At 41.6% G+C, this 19,684-nt stretch overlaps 1 protein-coding gene across 1 annotated transcript; it reads right to left on the reverse strand.

Moving 5' to 3' along the window:
• Positions 1-16,675: 16,675 nt before the first annotated feature.
• On the reverse strand, positions 16,676-18,880 carry ADAM30 (ADAM metallopeptidase domain 30). The gene has a single exon (XM_021690277.1). It carries the CDS (start codon positions 18,878-18,880, stop codon positions 16,676-16,678), a length of 2,205 nt encoding a protein of 734 aa, XP_021545952.1.
• Between the last annotated feature and the right edge of the window lie 804 nt (positions 18,881-19,684).

A 19,684-nucleotide genomic window follows, 5' to 3' on the forward strand; every position in this document is an offset into this window, starting at 1 on the left:
GCACTATATGTTCTATGTTATAAAGAACATGTCGGTTGAAATCCCAAAAAGCTGGAAACTTTAAGATACGTGCTTCCAAAAGCAAAGTCATTGAAAAGGAACCAGAATTCAGAATGTCAGAGCCAGAGGAGAACATGGAGGTCGTTGATACCTCCTCCTCATCTTACAAGGGAGATAGTGGAATGAAACAGGAATAAGCCTGACTTCTGTGCTCACAGTTCATTGGAAATTGTTACAATTAAGATTTTGTGTATGATGGAGAAATACACTCCAGTCAGCTCAAATTCAAGTGGGTTTATGGGGGGGTAAAGAAGCATCTTGCAGAAACAAAGCATGCATAGGCCTTGTAGGCTCTGGCTGGGAAAATAAGAAACCCTTAATTAGTGGTCGACGCAGCCACGGACTCTGGGATCACGTGGTCTGTGGTTCCCTTTGGGCATCTATTCTACTCTCTTCCTTCTTCTCTCAGCCTGGCTTTCTTTGTGTATTCATCAGCACAAAACTGAACATCGCTGCCTCAGCCCCAATGCTACCTGACCTTTTAGGTCAAATTTTAAAAGCACTATATGTTCTATGTTATAAAGAACATGTCGGTTGAAATCCCAATATTTTGACTCTCAGTTTAGTGATGATTTATGCTGAACTTTCTCTTCTGAGCATGACCACAGACAGTGAAAGAGCTTAGCCTCAGTGTTCTCATCGCCAAGACAGGAATAATAATGGTTTTACCCTGCAGAGTTTCTGTGGTGATTAAATCCAGTTAATACATGTAAAATGCCTAGAATATATGATATGGTGATACCTAATGTTATTAGCTGGTATTTTCCTTCTGCTTTCCCCCCCTCAACACCTCTACTACTGGCCATGCATCTCTGTCCTGCTTTGTCTTCTTCAGGATGCACACCCTGGGCTCTCTTGTTGACACGCTCCCAGTTATGTTTGGTCAATGGGAGGCACCAGAAGGAACCTGGAAGGTGAGAGGAGAGTGAGGTCAGCATTTCCCTCCCCACCCTCCCTACACTGATACGGGAATCGGGTAGTACTTGCATCCTTCCATTATTTCTGTGGCCCCTCTTCCACAGTCCTAATTCTCAGGAGCTCCGTGTAGCTGTATTTCTCTCCTTGTTTCTTTGCCTCCCACAAAAAAGGTCCAGAAGACATCTCTTCATCAAGACTTTAAGAACATTGTGGTGTGTCCTCTGCAGGCTGCTGCTACTGTTGGGAGATGCTGCCATGGATTTGGCTTCCTGATGTTGGTGGGAATCATAGGATCTTGGAGAAGTAAAGGACAGGCAGTGGCACTTAACCATCTAGAGACATGATGGGAGTAATTACCTTGGGGGCAGGGACATGTGGTGGTGATTTATATCCTGGGGTCCCTGGGAGTGAAATAGGTGGGAAACCTACTATGAAATTGTTTGACTTACATAATAATTAGAGAAACTCTAGTTTAGGGCAACAGAGACCTGACTGAGTCACCATAGTGGGAATGTGTGATCTCTCATCCAGTCTTTAAGACCTGGAGCTCCTTAACTGAGAAAAGACTGAGTCTTTGAGGAAGAATGAACCCTGCAAAGCAGCCACAAGTGGATGCTATAAATCTTCCCCACGCCTTCCCTAGAGAAACTACAGCTATTTCCTGGGGTGATGGGGAGAGGGAAATACCCAGACCTTCTGGGCTTATTAGAACTTGGCTCCATGTAATGCTAGCCTATGGGGACCTGCAATGGCCATGAAAAGAACCACTCCCATCTCCAGCTGCAGGAAGCATAACTGGTCAATAGCCCCAGCTAGTGTGTGCTGAGTCCAGGGCTCTCTGACCTCTCCCCACCCCACATTCTGTACCAGTCCGTGAAGAAGAAAGCCTCACATCAGGCCCTCCAACAGGACACTTATGATGAATCGTGAGGAGGTCGATGGTTTTCCTGTCCTGACTCTGACTTTTCTTTCTCCAGTCTGGTTTGTTTCTGCATATTAACTTGTTTATGTGAAAGAAGAAAAGAAATCCTTAGACTCACCTGTTTCCTTTATTGAATCCTTTAATGTCATCAAATATATCATTTTTTTTTTCTTGCTATCTCCTGGGTTTGCAGGATTAGTTGAAAAATTTCTCCCCAATACCAAAATTAGACATATACTTTAAAAAATTGAAATTTTTAATTTATAAATTAAAGCTTTCTGTTTAAGGTTTAAATCCATTTAGTAATCACATTTTTGAGTATGGAGAGGCAGAGGTCCAACATTATTTCCTTCCAGATGGACAGACACCTAATTTTGCCAGCATCAATTCTTTTTTAAAAAATCATCATTTTCCTACTGATTTGATATATCATTACCATATATTAATTTCTATAGACTGCAATCTATTTCTAAGTTCTCTATACTCTTCCACTTATCTCTCTATCATCAATCTATCTATATGTCAACACCACACTTAATCAACCTCATAACATATAGTTTAAGCATAAAAATGTACCTTTTAAGTGTGTAGTTTAATGTATTTTGACAAATGTATACACTGGTGTAACCACAATCTCAGTTGAGATCTAGATATTTCCATCATCCTGAAAGTTCTCTCATGCCTGTTAGCAGACAATTCTGCACTCAAGCAAACAGTGATCTGGTTTCTGTCATTGAAGATTAGTTTAATCTACTCTAACACTTCATAGAAATGGACTCATATGCTGTACACTTTTTGTTATCTGTTCTTTTTCACTCAGCTGAAGAGTTTTGAGATTCTTCATTGTTATTGTTAGTATCAGTAGTTTCTTCCTTTTATTCCTCAGTAGTATTCCATTGCATGAATATATGACAGTTTGTTTATCTGTTCACAGATACTGGACACTTTTGTGGAGGTGTAACAGATATAGAACATCCTATTAGTTTCAGGTGTACCACAGAATTATTCGATAATTGTATACACTGTGAAAGGATAGTAGCCCAATATCATTCTTTTGCATGTGGCTGTCCAGGTTTCACCAACACCATTAATTGAAGAGACAGTCCATTCCCCACTGTGTATTCTTGGCTCTCTTGTCATAAATTAATTGACTATATATGCATGGATTTATTTCTGGGCTCTCTATTCTGTTCTATTGATCTATGTGTTTGTTTTTATGCCAATACTGTACTGTTTTGATTATGATAGCTTTGTAATATAGTTTGAAGTCAGGGAGCATGATGTCTCAACCTTTGTTCTTTTTTTTTAAATTTTATTTTATTATGTTATGTTACACCATACATTACATCATTAGTTTGTGATGTAGTGTTCCATGATTCATTGTTTGCATATAACACCCAGTGCTCCATTCAATATGTGCCCTCTTTAATACCCATCACCAGGCTAACCCATCCCCCACCCCAGAACCTCAGTTTGTTTCTCAGAGTCCATAGTCTCTCATGGTTCATCTCCCCCTCTGATTCCACCCCCCTTTATTTTTCCCTTCCTACTATCTTCTGTTTTTGTTTTGTTTTGTTTTTGATTGCTTCCATTTGGAGCTACTGTGAGTAAAGCAACTCACAACATTTTGTACACATCCTTTTGTTTGGTTTGTTTTTTTAAAAAAAGATTTTATTTATTTGAGAGAGAGAGCATAAAAATGGGAGGGAGAGGGACAAGCAGACTCTGCACTGAGCGCAGAGATTGACACAGGGCTCGATCTCAGGACCCCGAGCTGAAATCAAGAGTTGGACAGTTAACTGACCAAGCCATCCAGGCGCCCCTACAGGTCCTTTTATAGATTCATGTCATTTTATGTCTTGAATAGCACCGATGGGTCACATGGTGAGCATATATCTACCCTTATAAGCAACTACCAAACTGCTTTCTAAATGGGTCATCACATTTTGCACTCTCATCAACAATGACAGGAGCTCCAGTTTCTGCACAACCTCTCCAACACTTGGTGTTGTCAGTTGTTTTGATGGTAGCCACTTTAACTGATGCGAAGTGGTGTCTCACTGTGGTTTTCACTCTCATTTTCCTGATGACCAGTGGTTTCCAGCATCTTTTTTTTTATTATGTTCAGTTAGCCCACATATAGTATATCATTAGTTTTCAATGTAGTGTTCAACAATTCATTAGTTGCTTATAACACCCAGTGCTTATCACCACACGTGCCCTCCTCAAGACCCATCACCCAGTTACCCCATCTCCCCACCCCCCTCCCTTCTGTAATCCTCAAGTTGTTTCCTGGAGTCCAGAGTCTCTCACGGTTTGTCTCCCTCTCTGATTTCTTCCCGGTTCAGTTTTCCCTCCCTTCCCCTGTGGTCCTCCATGCTATTCCTTATGTTCCACATATGAGAGAAACTATATAATTGTCTTTCTCTGCTTGAATTATTTCACTTAGCATAATCCCCTCCAGTTCCATCCATGTTGATGTAAATGGTAGGTATTCATCCTTTCTGATGGCTGAGTAATATTCTATTGTATATATGAACCACATCTTCTTTTTTTTTTTTTAAAGATTTTATTTATTTATTTGACAGAGAGAGACACAGCGAGAGAGGGAACACAAGCAGGGGGAGTGGGGGAGGGAGAAGCAGGCCTCCCGCCGAGCAGGGAGCCCGATGTAGGACTCGATCCCAGGATCCTGGGATCATGACCTGAGCCGAAGGCAGACACTTAACGACTGAGCCACCCAGGCGCCCAAACCATATCTTCTTTATCCATTCATCTGTTGAAGGGCATCTTGGCTCCTTCCACAGTTTTCCAGCATCTTTTCATGTAATCACTGTGTTTATACATCTTCCTCCATATGGTATTGGTTGAAATAGTTGACCCATCTTTAATTGAGTCGTTTGTCTTCTTTATTGCTGAATTATTAGGAGATTTTATATGACTATGATACAACTTCTTTTTCAGACAAACATACTGTGAATATTATCTAAGGCTTGCCTTTTCATTTTCTTGATGCACTCTTTCAAACATCAGAAGTTAAAACTTCTGATGATGTTCAATTTACCAATTTTTAAAAAATTTCAATGACTTATTCCTTTTGTTTCCAATGTAAGATATCATTGCTTAATTCAATCATAAAGATTTTCTCCTTAGTTTCCCTTTAGAAGTTTATAGTTTTAGCTTTCATAATTAATGAAGGGAAGAGGAGGTCACTTAAAAATTGGTATGGTTGGTATCCTCAGAGAGACTTGAGAAGCAATCACACCAATCCAACAGGAGCAACCAAAACAGTTCTTGAGACTTACTATGTTCTCTTCCCAGTGCCTGGCATGTGTTCATTCACTTATGCTTCACCACAAACTTTAGAGAATGGTGCTATTCATCTTTATCTCACAAGTGACAAAATGAGGCATGGAAGCCTTAAATAACTTCCCTACATCATATAACTAGCAAGTAGCAAGAACTGAATGGCATAACTGACACGACTGAACAATAAATGAGTGAGCTCAGAGGTCAAGCTGAGATCTTTGTCTAAGCAAAGGACAGATAACAGCTCCTGTTCTGAGGAGAAAAGAAATATAGAAGGAAGGCCCAGGAATTAAATAAGCAGTAATATGAGTTCTAAAGGAAAGAATGAAAACACTGGAGGAATACGGACAACATAACATAACAAATTACATAAACGTAGGAAAATTTCCCTGGCTTGTCTTCAGATACAAAGGATCTATCAAAACCTTTATGGAAAACTTGAAACACCCACACACAGGGATGCCAGGGTGGACAGTCAGTTCTGGTCGTTGAGCTCAAGCCCCTTGTCTGGCTCCACACTGAGTGTGGAGTCTGCTTAAGATTCTCTCAAGAGGAGGCAAGATGGTGGAAGAGTAGGGACCTCATTTCATCTGGTTCCTTGAATTTAGCTAGATAACTATCAAATCATTCTGAACACCCATGAATTCAACCTGAGAGGTAAGAAAAGAATATCTGGAACTCTACAAGTAGAAAAGCGACCACTTTTTGCAAGGTAGGAGGTGCGAAGAAATGAATCTGAGGGGATATATCAGAAGATAAATGGCAGGGGGAGGGAGCCTTTGGGAGCTGGCTACCAGAAAGTGATATAGCCCCTGAGTGCAAACTCTGAACCCTTAGAAATCTGCTCCAATGAGAGACATCCTTGCCTGAAAGGTGCTCATGTGGTGAAACAGGACAGAATTCTAAGTGGGACAGTGTGGTCTCAGGTTCTCCAGAGTCACAGAAATAACGGGGGTGCCTGAGTTGGTAGAGTTCCTAAGCATTGGAACAGGGTAACTGGTTACGGTCAGCAAGCCTGGGAGGGGGCTCTCAGCTCGATTCACCATAAACCGTGAGCCAGGGTTGATCAGGGACCGCTCTCCACCTGAGGATCATGAAAAGGACTAGAACACGGGGACCCTCCACCTTCGCCCAGGAGCAGCAGTATGGGTGTGCACACAATCGGGCGACCTCTCTCTGTGCCAGGGCCCTACAAAATGCAGTAGCACTGGACCCTCCACTTTCCCCTGGGAGGATTGGTGTGGGCGTGCACAGCAGGGGTCTGCAGAGTTTGGCACACACAAAAGTGAAGACTGTTTATCCCTGAGGGCTTACTGAAGAGAGGGGACTGCAATCTTTCAGCTTTGGAGGTGGAGATAGGGGTGCGGCCATTTTTATTTTGACCCTCTAAAGAGGCCAGAAAGCCTTCAGGGAACAAAAGCCACTCAGAGCAACCAAAAACAGCTTACACTGAGCCCAGCCCCCTGGCAAGGGGTGTTGTAACTCCACCCAGGCAAAAACACCTGAGAATCAGCACAGCAGGCCCCTCTTGCAGAAGACCAGCTGGAAGAACAGGTGAACAGCAAGTTTACAGACCTCACAGCACTAGGAGAAAATAATATATAGAATTCAAGGTTTCTTCTCATGATTTATCTATCTTTTAGTTTAAATTTTTCCATTTCTTTTTTGTCTTTTTTCCCTTTTCAACTAGTTTCTTATTTTATCTACTCTTTGATTTTAAGTATTTTTTTAACCTCCATTTTTTACATTTACATTTTATAGACATATTCTTCATTTTTGGCTTCCTTTCACTCTATTCAATTCTTTTGTATATATATATATATATTGCTTTCTTTACAATTTTGGGATTTAGTGTCTTCTAACACATAGACCAAAATACACTCAGGACCAAGTGGATCACCCTGTTTTATTTACCCTGTAAGATTATATTCTTTCCTGCCCCCCCCCTTTTTTTTCTTTTCTCTTTCCCTTTTTCTTTTATTTTTGGTTTCTGACCTCTTCAGATTTGTCTACTGTGTATTTTGCTTGGATCTTGGTTCATATTTTTTATTTTGTTCACTCATTCATCTATTCTTCTCTGGGCAAAATGACTAGAAGGAGGAATTCACAACAATAGAAAGAACCAGAGGTAATACTCTCTGCCACAGATCTAATTGATATGGATATAAGTAAAATGTCAGAGATGGAATTCAGGATAACAAATATAAAGTTACTAGCTGGACTTGGGGAAAAAGGCATAAAAGACACTAGAGAATCTTTTAGTGCAGAAATAAGATCTAATCAGGCTGAAATTAAAAATGTTCTGAGATATAGTCTAAATTGGATGATCTAACAGCTAGGATAAATGAGACAGAAGGGAGAGTAAGTGACATTGAAGACAAGTTGATGGAAAGGAAGGAAGCTGAGGAAAAGAGAAAAAGACAACTAATGGAACAGGAGGGGAGGCTTCAAGAAATCAGCGATGCTATAAAACAGAACAATGTCAGAATTATTGGAATGCCTGAAGGAGAAGAAAGAGAGAGGTCCAAAAGGTATATTTGAGCAAATGATAGCTGAGAATTTCCTTAATCTAGGGAAGGAAACAGGCATTCGTGTCCAAGAGGTAGAGAGGACCCCTCCCAAATTAAGAAAAATAGATCAACACCCTGACATATAATAGTGAAACTTGCAAATTTCAGAGATAAAGAGAAAATCCTGAAAGCTGCTTGAGACAAGAAGTTCCTAACCTACAAGGGTAGGAACATTAGACTGATATCAGACCTATCCGCAGAGACCTGGCAAGCCAGAAAGGGCTGGCATGATATATTCAAGGTAGTAAATGAGAAAAATATGCAGCCAATAATACTTTATCCAGCAAGGCTGTCACTCAGAATGGAAAGAGAGAGAAAGCACATCCAGGACAGACAGAAACTGGAAGAAGTTTGTGACCACGAAGCCAGTCCTGCAAGACATATTAAGGGGGATCTTGTAAGTGAAGAGAGAGCACAAGAGTAACATAAACCAGAAAGAAACAGAGACAATCTATAAAAACAGGGACTTTACAGGTAATACAATGGCACTAAATTAATATCTTTCCATAGTTACACTGAATGTACATGGGCTAAATGCTCCAGTAAAAAGACACAAGGTATCAGATTAGATAAAACAGCAAGACCCATCCATGTGCTGTCTACAAGAGACTCACTTTAGACCTAAAGTGACATCTCCAAGACTGAAAGTGAGCAGATGGAGAACCATTTATCATGCTAATGGACCTCAAAAGAAAGCTGGAGTAGCAATCCTCATATCAGATAAATTAGATTCTAACTTTTAAAAAAAATTTTTTAAATTTATTCCTTTGAGACACAGAGACACAGAGAGAGAGAACATGAGCAAGGGGAGAGGCAAAGGGAGAGGGAGAAGCAGGCTCCCACTAAGCCAGGAGCCCAATGTGGGGCTCGATCCCAGGACCCTGGGATCATGACCTGAGCTGAAGTCAGATGCTTAACCATCTGAGCCACCCAGGCACCCCCAGATAAATTAGATTCTAAACCAAAGACTGTAGTAAGAGATGAAGAGGGATACTATATCATACTTAAAGTGTCTACCCAATAAGAAAATCTAACAATTATAAATATTTGTGCCACTAATTTGGGAGCAGCCAGTTATATCAACCAATTAATAACCAAATTAAAGAAACACATTGATGATAATAATACAATAATTGTAGGAGACTTCAACACCCCACTCACAGTAGTGGACAGATCATCTAAGCAGAAGATCAACACGGAAATAAGGGCTTTGAATGACACTGGACCAGATGGACTTTACAGATAAATACAGGGCATTCCATCCTAAAGCAACAGAGTACACCTTCTTCTTGGGTGAACATGGAACATTCTCCAGAATAGATCACATACTGAGTCACAAATCAGATCTCAACTGATACCAAAAGATTGGGATTATTCCCTGCATATTTTCAGACCACAGTGCTTTGGAACTTGAACTCAATCACAAGAGGAAGTTTGGAAGGAACTCAAACACTTGAAGGTTAAAGAGCATCCTACTAAAGAATGAATGGGTCAACCAGGAAATTAAAGAGGAATTTAAAAAATTCATGGAAACTAATGAAAATGAAAACACAACTGTTCAAAACCTTTGGGATACAGCAAAGGCAGTCCCTAAGAGGGAAGTACACTGCAATACAAGCCTCTATCAAAAAATTAGAAAAATCTCAAATACACAAGTTAACCTTACACCTAAAAGAGCTGGAGAAAGAATATCAAATAAAGCCTAAACAAAGCAGGAGAAGAGAAATAATAAAGATTAGAGCAGAACTCAATGAAATAGAAACCAGAAGAACAGTAAAACAGATCAACAAAACTAGAAGCTGGTTCCTTGAAAGAATTAATAAGATCGTTAAACCCCTAGCCAGACTTATCAAAAAGAAAAAAGAAAGGACCCAAATACATAAAATCATGAATGAAAGAGGAGAGATCATGACCAAGGAAATACAAATAATTTTAAGAACGTATTATGAACAACTATATGCCAACAAACTAGACAATCTGGAAGAAATGGATGCATTCGTGGAAACTTAAAAGCTACCAAAACTGAAACAGGAAGAAATAGAAAATCTAAACAGACCCATAACCAGCAAGGAAATTGAAGCAGTAATCAAAAACCTCCCAAAAAATGAGTCCAGGGGGGCGCCTGGGTGGCTCAGTCGTTAAGCGTCTGCCTTCGGCTCAGGTCACAATCCCAGAGTCCTGGGATCAAGCCCCGCATCGGGCTCCCTGCTCGGCAGGAAGCCTGCTTCTCCCTCTCCCACTCCCCCTGCTTGTGTCCCCTCTCTCGCTGTGTCTCTCTCTGTCAAATAAATAAATAAAATCTTAAAAAAAAAAAATGAGTCCAGGATCAGATGGCTTCCCATGGGAATTCTACTGAACATTTAAAGAAGAAATAATACCTATTCTACTGAAGCTGTTTCAAAAAACAGAAATGGAAGGAAAACTTCCAAACTCATTCTATGAGGCCAGCATTACCTTGATCCCAAAACCAGACAAAGACCCCATCAAAAGGGAGAATTAGAGACCAATATCCCTGATGAACATGGATGTCAAAATACTCAGCAAGATACTAGCCAATAGGATCCAACAGTACATTAAAAGGATTATTCACCACAACCAAGTGGGATTTACTCCTGGGCTGCAAGGGTGATTCAACATTCGAAAATCAGTCAACATGATACATCACATTAATAAAAGAAAAGACAAGAACAATATGATCCTCTCAACTGATGCAGAAAAAGCATTTGACAAAGTACAACATCCTTTCTTGATTAAAACTCTCCACAGCGTAGGGATAGAGGGAACATAGTTCAGTATCATAAAAGCCATCTATGAAAAACCCACAGCAAATATCATTCTCAATGGGGAAAAACTGAGAGCTTTCCCCCTAAGGTCAGGAACACGGCAGGGATGTCCACTATCACCACTGCTATTCAACATAGTATTCGAAGTCCTAGCCACAGCAATCAGGCAACAAAAAGAAATCAAAGGCATCCGAATTGGCAAAGAAGAAGTCAAACTCTCACTCTTTGCAGATGATATGATACTTTATGTGGAAAACCCAAAAGACTCCACCCCAAAACTGCTAGAACTCATACAGGAATTCAGTAAAGTGGCAGGATATAAAATCAATGCACAGAAGTCAGTGGCATTCCTATACACCAACAACAAGACAGAAGAAAGAGAAATTAAGGAGTTGATCCCATTTACAATTGCACCCAAAACCATAAGATACCTAGGAATAAATCTAACCAAAGAGGCAAAGAGTACGTACTCAGAAAACTATGAAATACTCATGAAAGAAGGAAGGCACAAAGAAATGGAAAAACGTTCCATGCTCATGGATTGGAAGAACAAATATTGTGAAGATGTCAATGCTACCTAGAGCAATCTACACATTTAATGCAATCCCTATCAAAATACCATCCACTTTTTTCAAAGAAATGGAACAAATAATCCTAAAATTTGTATGGAACCAGAAAAGACCCCGAATAGCCAGAGGAATGTTGAAAAAGAAAAGCAAAGCTGGCGGCATCACAATTCTGGACTTCCAGCTCTATTACAAAGCTGTCATCATCAAGACAGTGTGGTACTGGCACAAAAACAGACACATAGATCAATGGAACAGAATAGAGAGCCCAGAAATGGACCCTCAACTCTGTGGTCAACTAATCTTCGACAAAGCAGGAAAGAATGTCCAATGGGAAAAAGACAGTCTCTTCAACAAATGGTGTTGGGAAAATTGGGTACCCACATGCAGAAGAATGAAATTGGACCATTTCCTTACACCACACACAAAAATAGACTCAAAATGGTTGAAAGACCTCAATGTGAGACAGGAGTCCATCAACATCCTAAAGGAGAACACAGGCAGCAACCTCTTCGACCTCAGCCGCAGCAACTTCTTCCTAGAAACATCGCGAAAGGCAAGGGAAGCAAGGGCAAAAATGAACTATTGGGACTTCATCAAGATAAAAAGCTTTTGCACAGCGAAAGAAAGTCAACAAAACCAAAAGACAACCGACAGAATGGGAGAAGATATTGGCAAATGACATATCAGATAAAGGGCTAGTATCCAAAATCTATAAAGAACTTATCAAACTCAACACCCAAAGAACAAATGATCCATCAAGACATGGGCAGAAGACATGAACAGACATTTTTCCAGAGAAGACATCCAAATGGCCAACAGACACATGAAAAAGTGCTCAACATCGCACGGCATCAGGGAAATCCAAATCAAAACCTCAGTGAGATACCACCTCACACCAGTCAGAATGGCTAAAATTAACAAGTCAGGAAATGACAGATGTTGGCGGGGATGCGGAGAAAGGGGAACCCTCCTACACTGTTGGTGGGAATGCAAGCTGGTGCAGCCACTCTGGAAAACAGTATGGAGATTCCTCAAAAAGTTGAACATAGAGCTACAATTGCACTACTGGGTATTTACCCCAAAGATACAAATGTAGTGATCCAAAGGGGTACATGCACCCCGATGTTTATAGCAGCAATGTCCACAATAGCCAAACTATGGAAAGAGCCAAGATGTCCATCGACAGATGACTGGATAAAGAAGCTGTGGTATATATATTCAATGGAATATTATGCAGCCATCAAAAGGAATAAAATCTTGCTTTTTGCAACAGCGTGGATGGAACTGGAGGGTATTATGCTGAGCGAAATAAGTCAATCAGAGAAAGACAAATATCATATGATCTCACTGATATGAGGAATTCTTAATCTCAGGAAACGAACTGAGGGTTGCTGGAGTGGTGGGGGATGGGAGGGATGGGGTGGCTGAGTGATAGACATTGGGGAGGGTATGTGCTATGGTGAGCACTGTGAATTGTGTAAGACTGTTGAATCACAGCTCTGTACCTCTGAAACAATATATTACATGTTCAAAAAAAAGAAGAAGATAGTAGGAAGGGAAAAATGAAGGGGGGGAAATCAGAGGGGGAGACAAACCATGAGAAACTATGGACTCTGAGAAACAAACTGAGGGTTCTAGAGGGAAGGGGGGGTGGGGGGATGGGCTAGCCTGGTGATGGGTATTAAAGAGGGCACGTACTGCATGGAGCACTGGGTGTTATATGCAAACAATGAATCATGGAACACTACAAAAAAGAAAGGAAAAGAAAAGCTTTGGGGTTAAGCATTTTCCTACTCAGGGATTCTCTAGGAAAAGTATGTCAAGTAATAGCACAAACTATATAGCACTCAAAATATCTGTATGGTCATATGTGGACTAAAAGAAATTTCCATCTTTGTTTACAAAAAAAAAAAGAATAGGCAATCCTTTTATAAATCTGACAAAATGTATATTCATGATTCATAAATAGCTCATAAATATTAAAAATTTAGTTGGTCAAAAAAAAAGAATTAGCAGAGAAGGGCATTAAAACTGTTATTATAACTATATTCTATAAGTTCAAAAAGTTAAATAGACAAGTGGAATGTATAAAAAAGACCCAAATCCAACTTTTAGGAATGAATACTATAGTGTCTGAGATTGAAAAAAACCCAGCTAAGCTTAATAGCCAATTAGAGAATTCAGAAGAAAAAGATTAGCGACTATGAGGCCTAGCAAAAGATATCCAAAAGGAAGTGAGGAAGAAACACTGAGAGAAAGAAAGAATGGGGGAAAAAGCATCAGTGAGCTGTGAGATAATTTCAGCTGGGCTAATATATGGATAATGAGAGTCCCCAAAGGAGAGGGAGGAACAAAACTACTTAAAGAAATAATAGCCAAAAACTTTCCAAGCATAATAAAAACTATAAATACACAGATCCAAGAATCTGAACATATTCAATTATTAGAAACAGGAAAAAAATTACACAAAGGACCATCATCATCAGACCACTAAAAATAATGATGAAGAGCAAATCTTAAAAGTAGGAGGAAAAAAAAGACATACTACCTATCAAGAAAAAAAAACGGTGAAGATTACACAAGATTTCTTGCTAGAAACAATGCAAGCAATAAGACAATTGATTGATACCTTTAAATACTCAAAGACCCCCCAAAAAAGTGTCAAGCTAGAAATCTATACCCAGGACAACTATCTTTTTTAAAAAGGTGAAAGAAAGATGTATTCACACATACAAAAGCTAGAATAATTCATTACCAGCAGATGTGCACTATGAGAATTTAAGGACAATCTTTGAACAAAAGGACAATAATACCAGATGGATATCTGGATCCACACAAAAGAAGAAAGAGCACCAGAAACGGTAACTAAATGGGCACATATATACCCTTTTTATTATTTAAATCTCGTTAAAAGATGATTGAACATTTAAAGAAGAATAATAAGAATAATAATAATTTATTGTGGGGGTTCATGGCATTAGTAAAAATAAAATCCATGCAGTAATAACATAAAGGCTAGGAGGGGAACTATGGAAGTATATTTTAATTTAAGATTCTTGTAGTGTGTATGAAGTGGTATAACATCATTAGAAGATAGATTGTGATAAAATAAGGATATATACTACACATCTTAACACGACCTTTAAAATAATGAAGAGCTATAGCTAGTAACCAGAAGAGATGAAATGGAATTATAAAAAATATATATATATATATTAGCTTAATTCAAAAGAAGGAAAAAAGGGACAAACCAAAAAGTAATAGCAAGTGAATAGACTCAAACCTAGCTCTTTCAATAATCACATTAAATGTTAATGGTCAAAACATTAATTAAAAGGCAGAAATTGTCAGACTTGATTTTAAAAACTACTCAACTATATGTTGCCTACTAGAAACTCACTGTAAATACGGAGATACTAATATATTCAAATAAAAGAATGGGAAAAGGTGTGTAAGTTATATGAGCCATAGTCAAAAGGAAGTTGGAGTAACTGTATTAACATCAGCTATAATAGACTTCAGAGCAAGATCTATTACCAGAATCAGATAGTCATTTCATATTAATAAAGAGGTCAGTTCGGGACGCCTGGGTGACTCAGTTGTTCAGCGTCTGCCTTCGGCTCAGGTCATGATCCCAGGGTCCTGGAGTCGAGCCCCGCATCAGGCTCCCTGCTCAGCGGAAAGCCTGCTTCTCCCTCTCTCACTCCCCCTGCTTGTGTTCCCTCTCTCGCTGTGTCTCTCTCTGTCAAATAAATAAAATCTTAAAAAATAATAAAAAAAAAAAGAGGTCAGTTCATCAAGAAGACATAAGAGTCCCACAAGTTTCTGCACCTGACGGCAGCTCCAAAACACATGATGCAAACTCATAGAACTGCAAGGAGAAATCGACAAATTCACTTGAAGAACGAGTTATAGTTCTTGCTTGAATGCGGCAAGGATAGAGTAGATTTCGACAACACTATCAACCAACATCACCTGATTAACATTGACAGAGTACTCCACCAGGCAATAGCATGGTCTTTTCAAGAGCCCCCATATATAACGCTTCTTGTAACAATACCATTACTTATTAGTTATGTCATCCTCAGCAGACTATTTCACCTCGTCGTGCTTTAATTTCTCTATTGGAGAGGGGGAAATAATAACACACCCCACTCTTTTCGGGAGTGAAAATACATAAATACACGTGAGGCACTGAGAACACTGCCTGGCACGGAGTGCGCTCTCCATAAAGGGTAGCTGTCATTATCAATATTCCAGCTACAACTAAATGTCCTTGCTTTCTCAGGATGTTTTCCGGTGATGGCCAAGCTTGAAAAATGTTAGAATTATGATCATCACAAAGTCAGGGTTTTCTTGTTCTCCCCTCACTAAAAAACAGTCCCCAAACAGTCCAAGGAGACCACTCTTAACCGTGAGCCTCCTGCAACTTCTTCAATTAGAAGAACAATGTGGCTGAGAAAAGAGGAGATGGCGGTGAGGACAGTGAGCCTGCAGTGGTGCTTGGGGAGGGGGGAGCACGGGGGCGCGAGGAGACAACAGCAGGAAGTCTCGGCCTAGAGCAAGACTGCGAACCCTTGGGCTGACACAGGTCTGGGAAGGACGTGCTCCTCCCTGGGCATGAGAGGTGAGCACCAGCTCCTGCAGAGCCGCCACTTAGTCCTCCCCTCCTCCCACGCTCAGCACCGGGCAAAGGGGCGAGAATATTTGGAGGCAGACATGCGGGTCCAGGGTGGAAGGCGTTCCTCACCCTCCTCTGCTCTACTTAGGGGTGTGGCAAACCTAGGGCCACGTGTCCCCTCAGCACACATTCACAACAGACCGGCTTCTGCCTGCAAAAGCCCGAAGCACAGAACTTTGTTCAAAGTCTTGTCCCCAGGCTGCTGCCAGGGTTTGTCATCATTTATAGACTGTGATGAAATGCAAGAGTTATGGTAGATTCGCGTCCTTCACCCAACTGGACTTGCCTCAAACCACACAGCTACAGAGCTGGAATCACCCAAAAAATGACCATAACAGGGAAAAAGAATTACCTGAGTGACACCCCTTATTCAAGTATGGCTTTCTATTTATAAAAGTGGTAGTCCACATCTATCAGTCAGTAGGGGCCCTGGCACCGACTTCTCACTGATCACTTGAGGGGGGCAGAGAGAAGGGCAGACAGTCACTCTGTGTGCTGGGATTCCAAGCCTCAGGACTCTGCTGTGAAAACCAATGCCATTCTGTGAAACAGTATTCAGAGCTTTAGTGTTCAGAAAAGCCGCTGGGCCGTTCTTTTCAGGCTATCCCAAACTCGAGCACAAATGAAGGAGCAAGTGAATACCAAAAAAGCAAATGCACTGATTAGCTTCCCAAACAAGAATATCATTTATTTGCCGACCCAAGCTTGGAGGAAAATTACAGTAAAAAAAAAAAAAGAACCGGAAAAAGAACACAGTGCCGTTGGGCTAAAGGATAAGCTTGTTCGAGATACGGCTCTGTGTTATTGAATGACTGTGGATCGCCTGCTCACTTGTTTGGGTTCTTGACATTTTTAGCCATGGTTTATTTATCTGGAATGTTAATTGGTGGTGTTTCTCTCGGTGTGGGGTTTATAAACTGTTCTATCAAGCTCCTGAAAAACACAGCGATCACTGAGATGATTAGGAAAAGAAGGCGCATTAACATAATGGACAGCACCTGCACCGGGGCGGGCGCCTCCTCTTTCAGCTCTTTCGCGGGCCCGCTGTCAATGCTACCTCCATACCCTTGCTCCTCGCAGAACGGAGGGGCCCAGCCATAGCCACAGTGACAGTTTTTCTTATTGTTGCAAATGCCTCGGTTGTTGCACTTCTTAGGAAAACAGTCAGGTTTCAAGACTGAGGTATGCACACAAGTTCTGTTAATACACAGCTGTTCAAAACCACAGGGGGTACCATCATATATTTCACCCACGTCAGGTATTCCCGAGGGTGTCAGGGATGTGTGGTAACCTATCCCCCAGCACATGAGATTCTCCTCTCGCAGATGAGTAGAGATGAGGATCGAATGCTCTGGCACATCAGGGATGCTCTTGACATTTATACACTGTATCCTGCCACACTTTACGTTTTCCCTGGCACAAGCTACGTAGGTTTTGCCTCCTATAATACCACAGTTCCCATATTGATCACCCACTAAATTCACTATGCGATAGCACTGATCAGGAGCCTCCCTGGCATCAGGTCCAAAAATGTTTTGGCACTGCGTATATCTGGAATGGCACCTCTTTTTGAAACACATGGAGTTACCCTTGCAAAGGGTTCCGTCATGCTTAAAAGTGTCATCTGGGCAGAAATTTGAGATTCCATTGCAGTACTCTGCAAGGTCACATTCATTGTCTTCCTTTCGACATATGTACCCAAGTGGACGAAAGCGACATTTATGACAGCAAAGCCCAGTGCTACAATTGGCCGTTCGCGCGAGTTTACAATCCGGTTCGCAACAACGGTCTTTTTTACAGTCCTCTCTTGAACCACAATCACATTCTTCATTGCCTTCCACAATTTTGTTTCCACATCTCTCCACCACATAACCCAGTCCTGGGATATTATTTAGACATTCTCCGCCTGAATTTATGTGACTAAGATATTCGCTATAACTACAATTACTAAACCCACTACTCCCAGTGCCCATGATACAAGTTCGCTTACCCCTGCATTGACAATATTCTGTATCATGTTTCATTCCCACACCGTGGCCCAGTTCATGAGCAGACAGTCTACTGGCTTCAAGGATATTTAGATTTGGAAAACTACTTATTGATCCACTATATTTGGCCTTACATATACCTCCAATATACGCCCATCCAAGAGCATGAGTGAAAGCACCTGTAATATACAAATGTGCCCAATCTGCAGAAACCCGACCAGAAAGGGTTGTTGTACTATATTTTAAAAATGAGTTTAGAAGTTCTTGTGAGGTCATGTGGCGAATATTAAATTTGTCGTTATTTGTCCATATTTCAACACCTTGTAGCTGTAGCCTCATACTGATATCTTTAAAGAAGGTGTCCATAACCCCAGTCAAAAGAATGGCATCCTGTATGACTCGAGTAATATTGGAATCCGAAAACAAAAATCGACTGTAATCAAAGACCAGGGCTAGTTCCATGTACTTCTGATGCTTATAGGATCCATGATAGTCCCTAAGCCTCGCCATAATCTCACTCCGAGCCATCTGCTTTTCTAGCTCATCATTAATTAAGCCACAGGTCTGATTCTGAAATCTGTCCTCTTTCTTCAGGAGATACATGACATGTTCAAAGCTGGAAGAGGCCCTGAGGGGCTCGATTTGATAATGTTCCTCATCAATTTTCAATATGCCTCGGAGACTCCCAGTGCATGTACTTAAAGTAGCTTCTGAATCCTGAGTTCCTTCAACCAAGCCTATGTAGTTGCAGTCCCTGGGTATGTAAGGGTGATCTTCCAGGAGTTTCTCCTGTTCTGTGAAGGAGAAAACCTTTAGATTTCGGGGCAATAGAAACCTCTTGGGCCAGAGGTGGAGGATATACTTCTTGCCTTTGACCTGCAGGAGGTAGGACACTTGCTGGACGGCACCCTGCTGCCCTCCCCGGAAGCTCAGCTTCTTGGGAATGATGATTTCATACGACTCAAATCCCCACTCAGGGTGAAAAATTAAATCCTCGCCAAGAGCATGAACCAGGAGCGCCACCAGGACGAGCACGGGGAGCGAACGGCCTTTGGGGAGTAAGGTCCTTACTGACCTCATGGCCCAGATCCGGGGCCCTAGCGAGTCAATCCCAACAACCAGCCCGGCGAGTCAGGTTCCAGGGGCGGCCGCTAGAGGCGCGGGAGCGCCAGGTGCGGAGCTCCCAAAGCAGGGTATGCAGGAACCCCGCCCCCGCCTCCCAAGGCTCCGTCTAGTTGACATTCCCAGAACGAATCCAGTTCGTTTTCTGGGCTGTGCCGTTGGGCGCACGAGGGAGAACCGAGGGAAAGATGCTCGAGAATAAAACAGGAAAGAGGGGCTTTTGGCACGAGGGACGGAGAAGGGCAGAGAGCAGGTTGGAGAAAGGAGAAGGAACAGAGAAAAAGGAGGAACAAAAGAGGTCTTGTTCGAGGGTCGCTGCATCCCGTGCTGTTTCTTCTATTTCTGTACTCCCTAGGACACACCTGATGTTTTCCATCCGTGAGAATCAGATGTTTTCTAGGCACAGCGCGCGCGGCGCCGTCACACCATTCCCAGCTCTCCGCCGGACTCAGGTACCGCCAAGCGGAGCAGCAGAGCCAGAGAACATCAGTGAAGGTCTAATCCCCAACCCCTGCCCGGGGCAGCGCCTGGCTTCCGGCCGGAGAAAGTTTCCAGCTCATTTTGTCAGGTGGCTCTTTGCGCTGTTTGTCCTTGGGTGCCAGGGACTAGTGGGATTTGGGGCGTGTGTGCAGCGGGGGGAGAATCTAGGAATAGAAAAGAACTTGTGAGAGCAGAACCCCCAGGAGTTCTCCGAGAGAGGCAAATTGGTGGTTATGTTTGTAGGTTGAGTGGTGGGTGAGGGAGGAGACCGTAAAGGACCAC

This window comes from Neomonachus schauinslandi, chromosome 4 (genome assembly GCF_002201575.2).
Source record: "Neomonachus schauinslandi chromosome 4, ASM220157v2, whole genome shotgun sequence".
In the NCBI taxonomy this organism is placed as follows: domain Eukaryota; kingdom Metazoa; phylum Chordata; class Mammalia; order Carnivora; family Phocidae; genus Neomonachus; species Neomonachus schauinslandi.

Coding starts and splice junctions, on each gene's coding strand:
- ADAM30 (XM_021690277.1), bottom strand. CDS start 18,880: ATGAGGTCAGTAAGGACCTTACTCCCCAAAGGCCGTTCGCTCCCCGTG.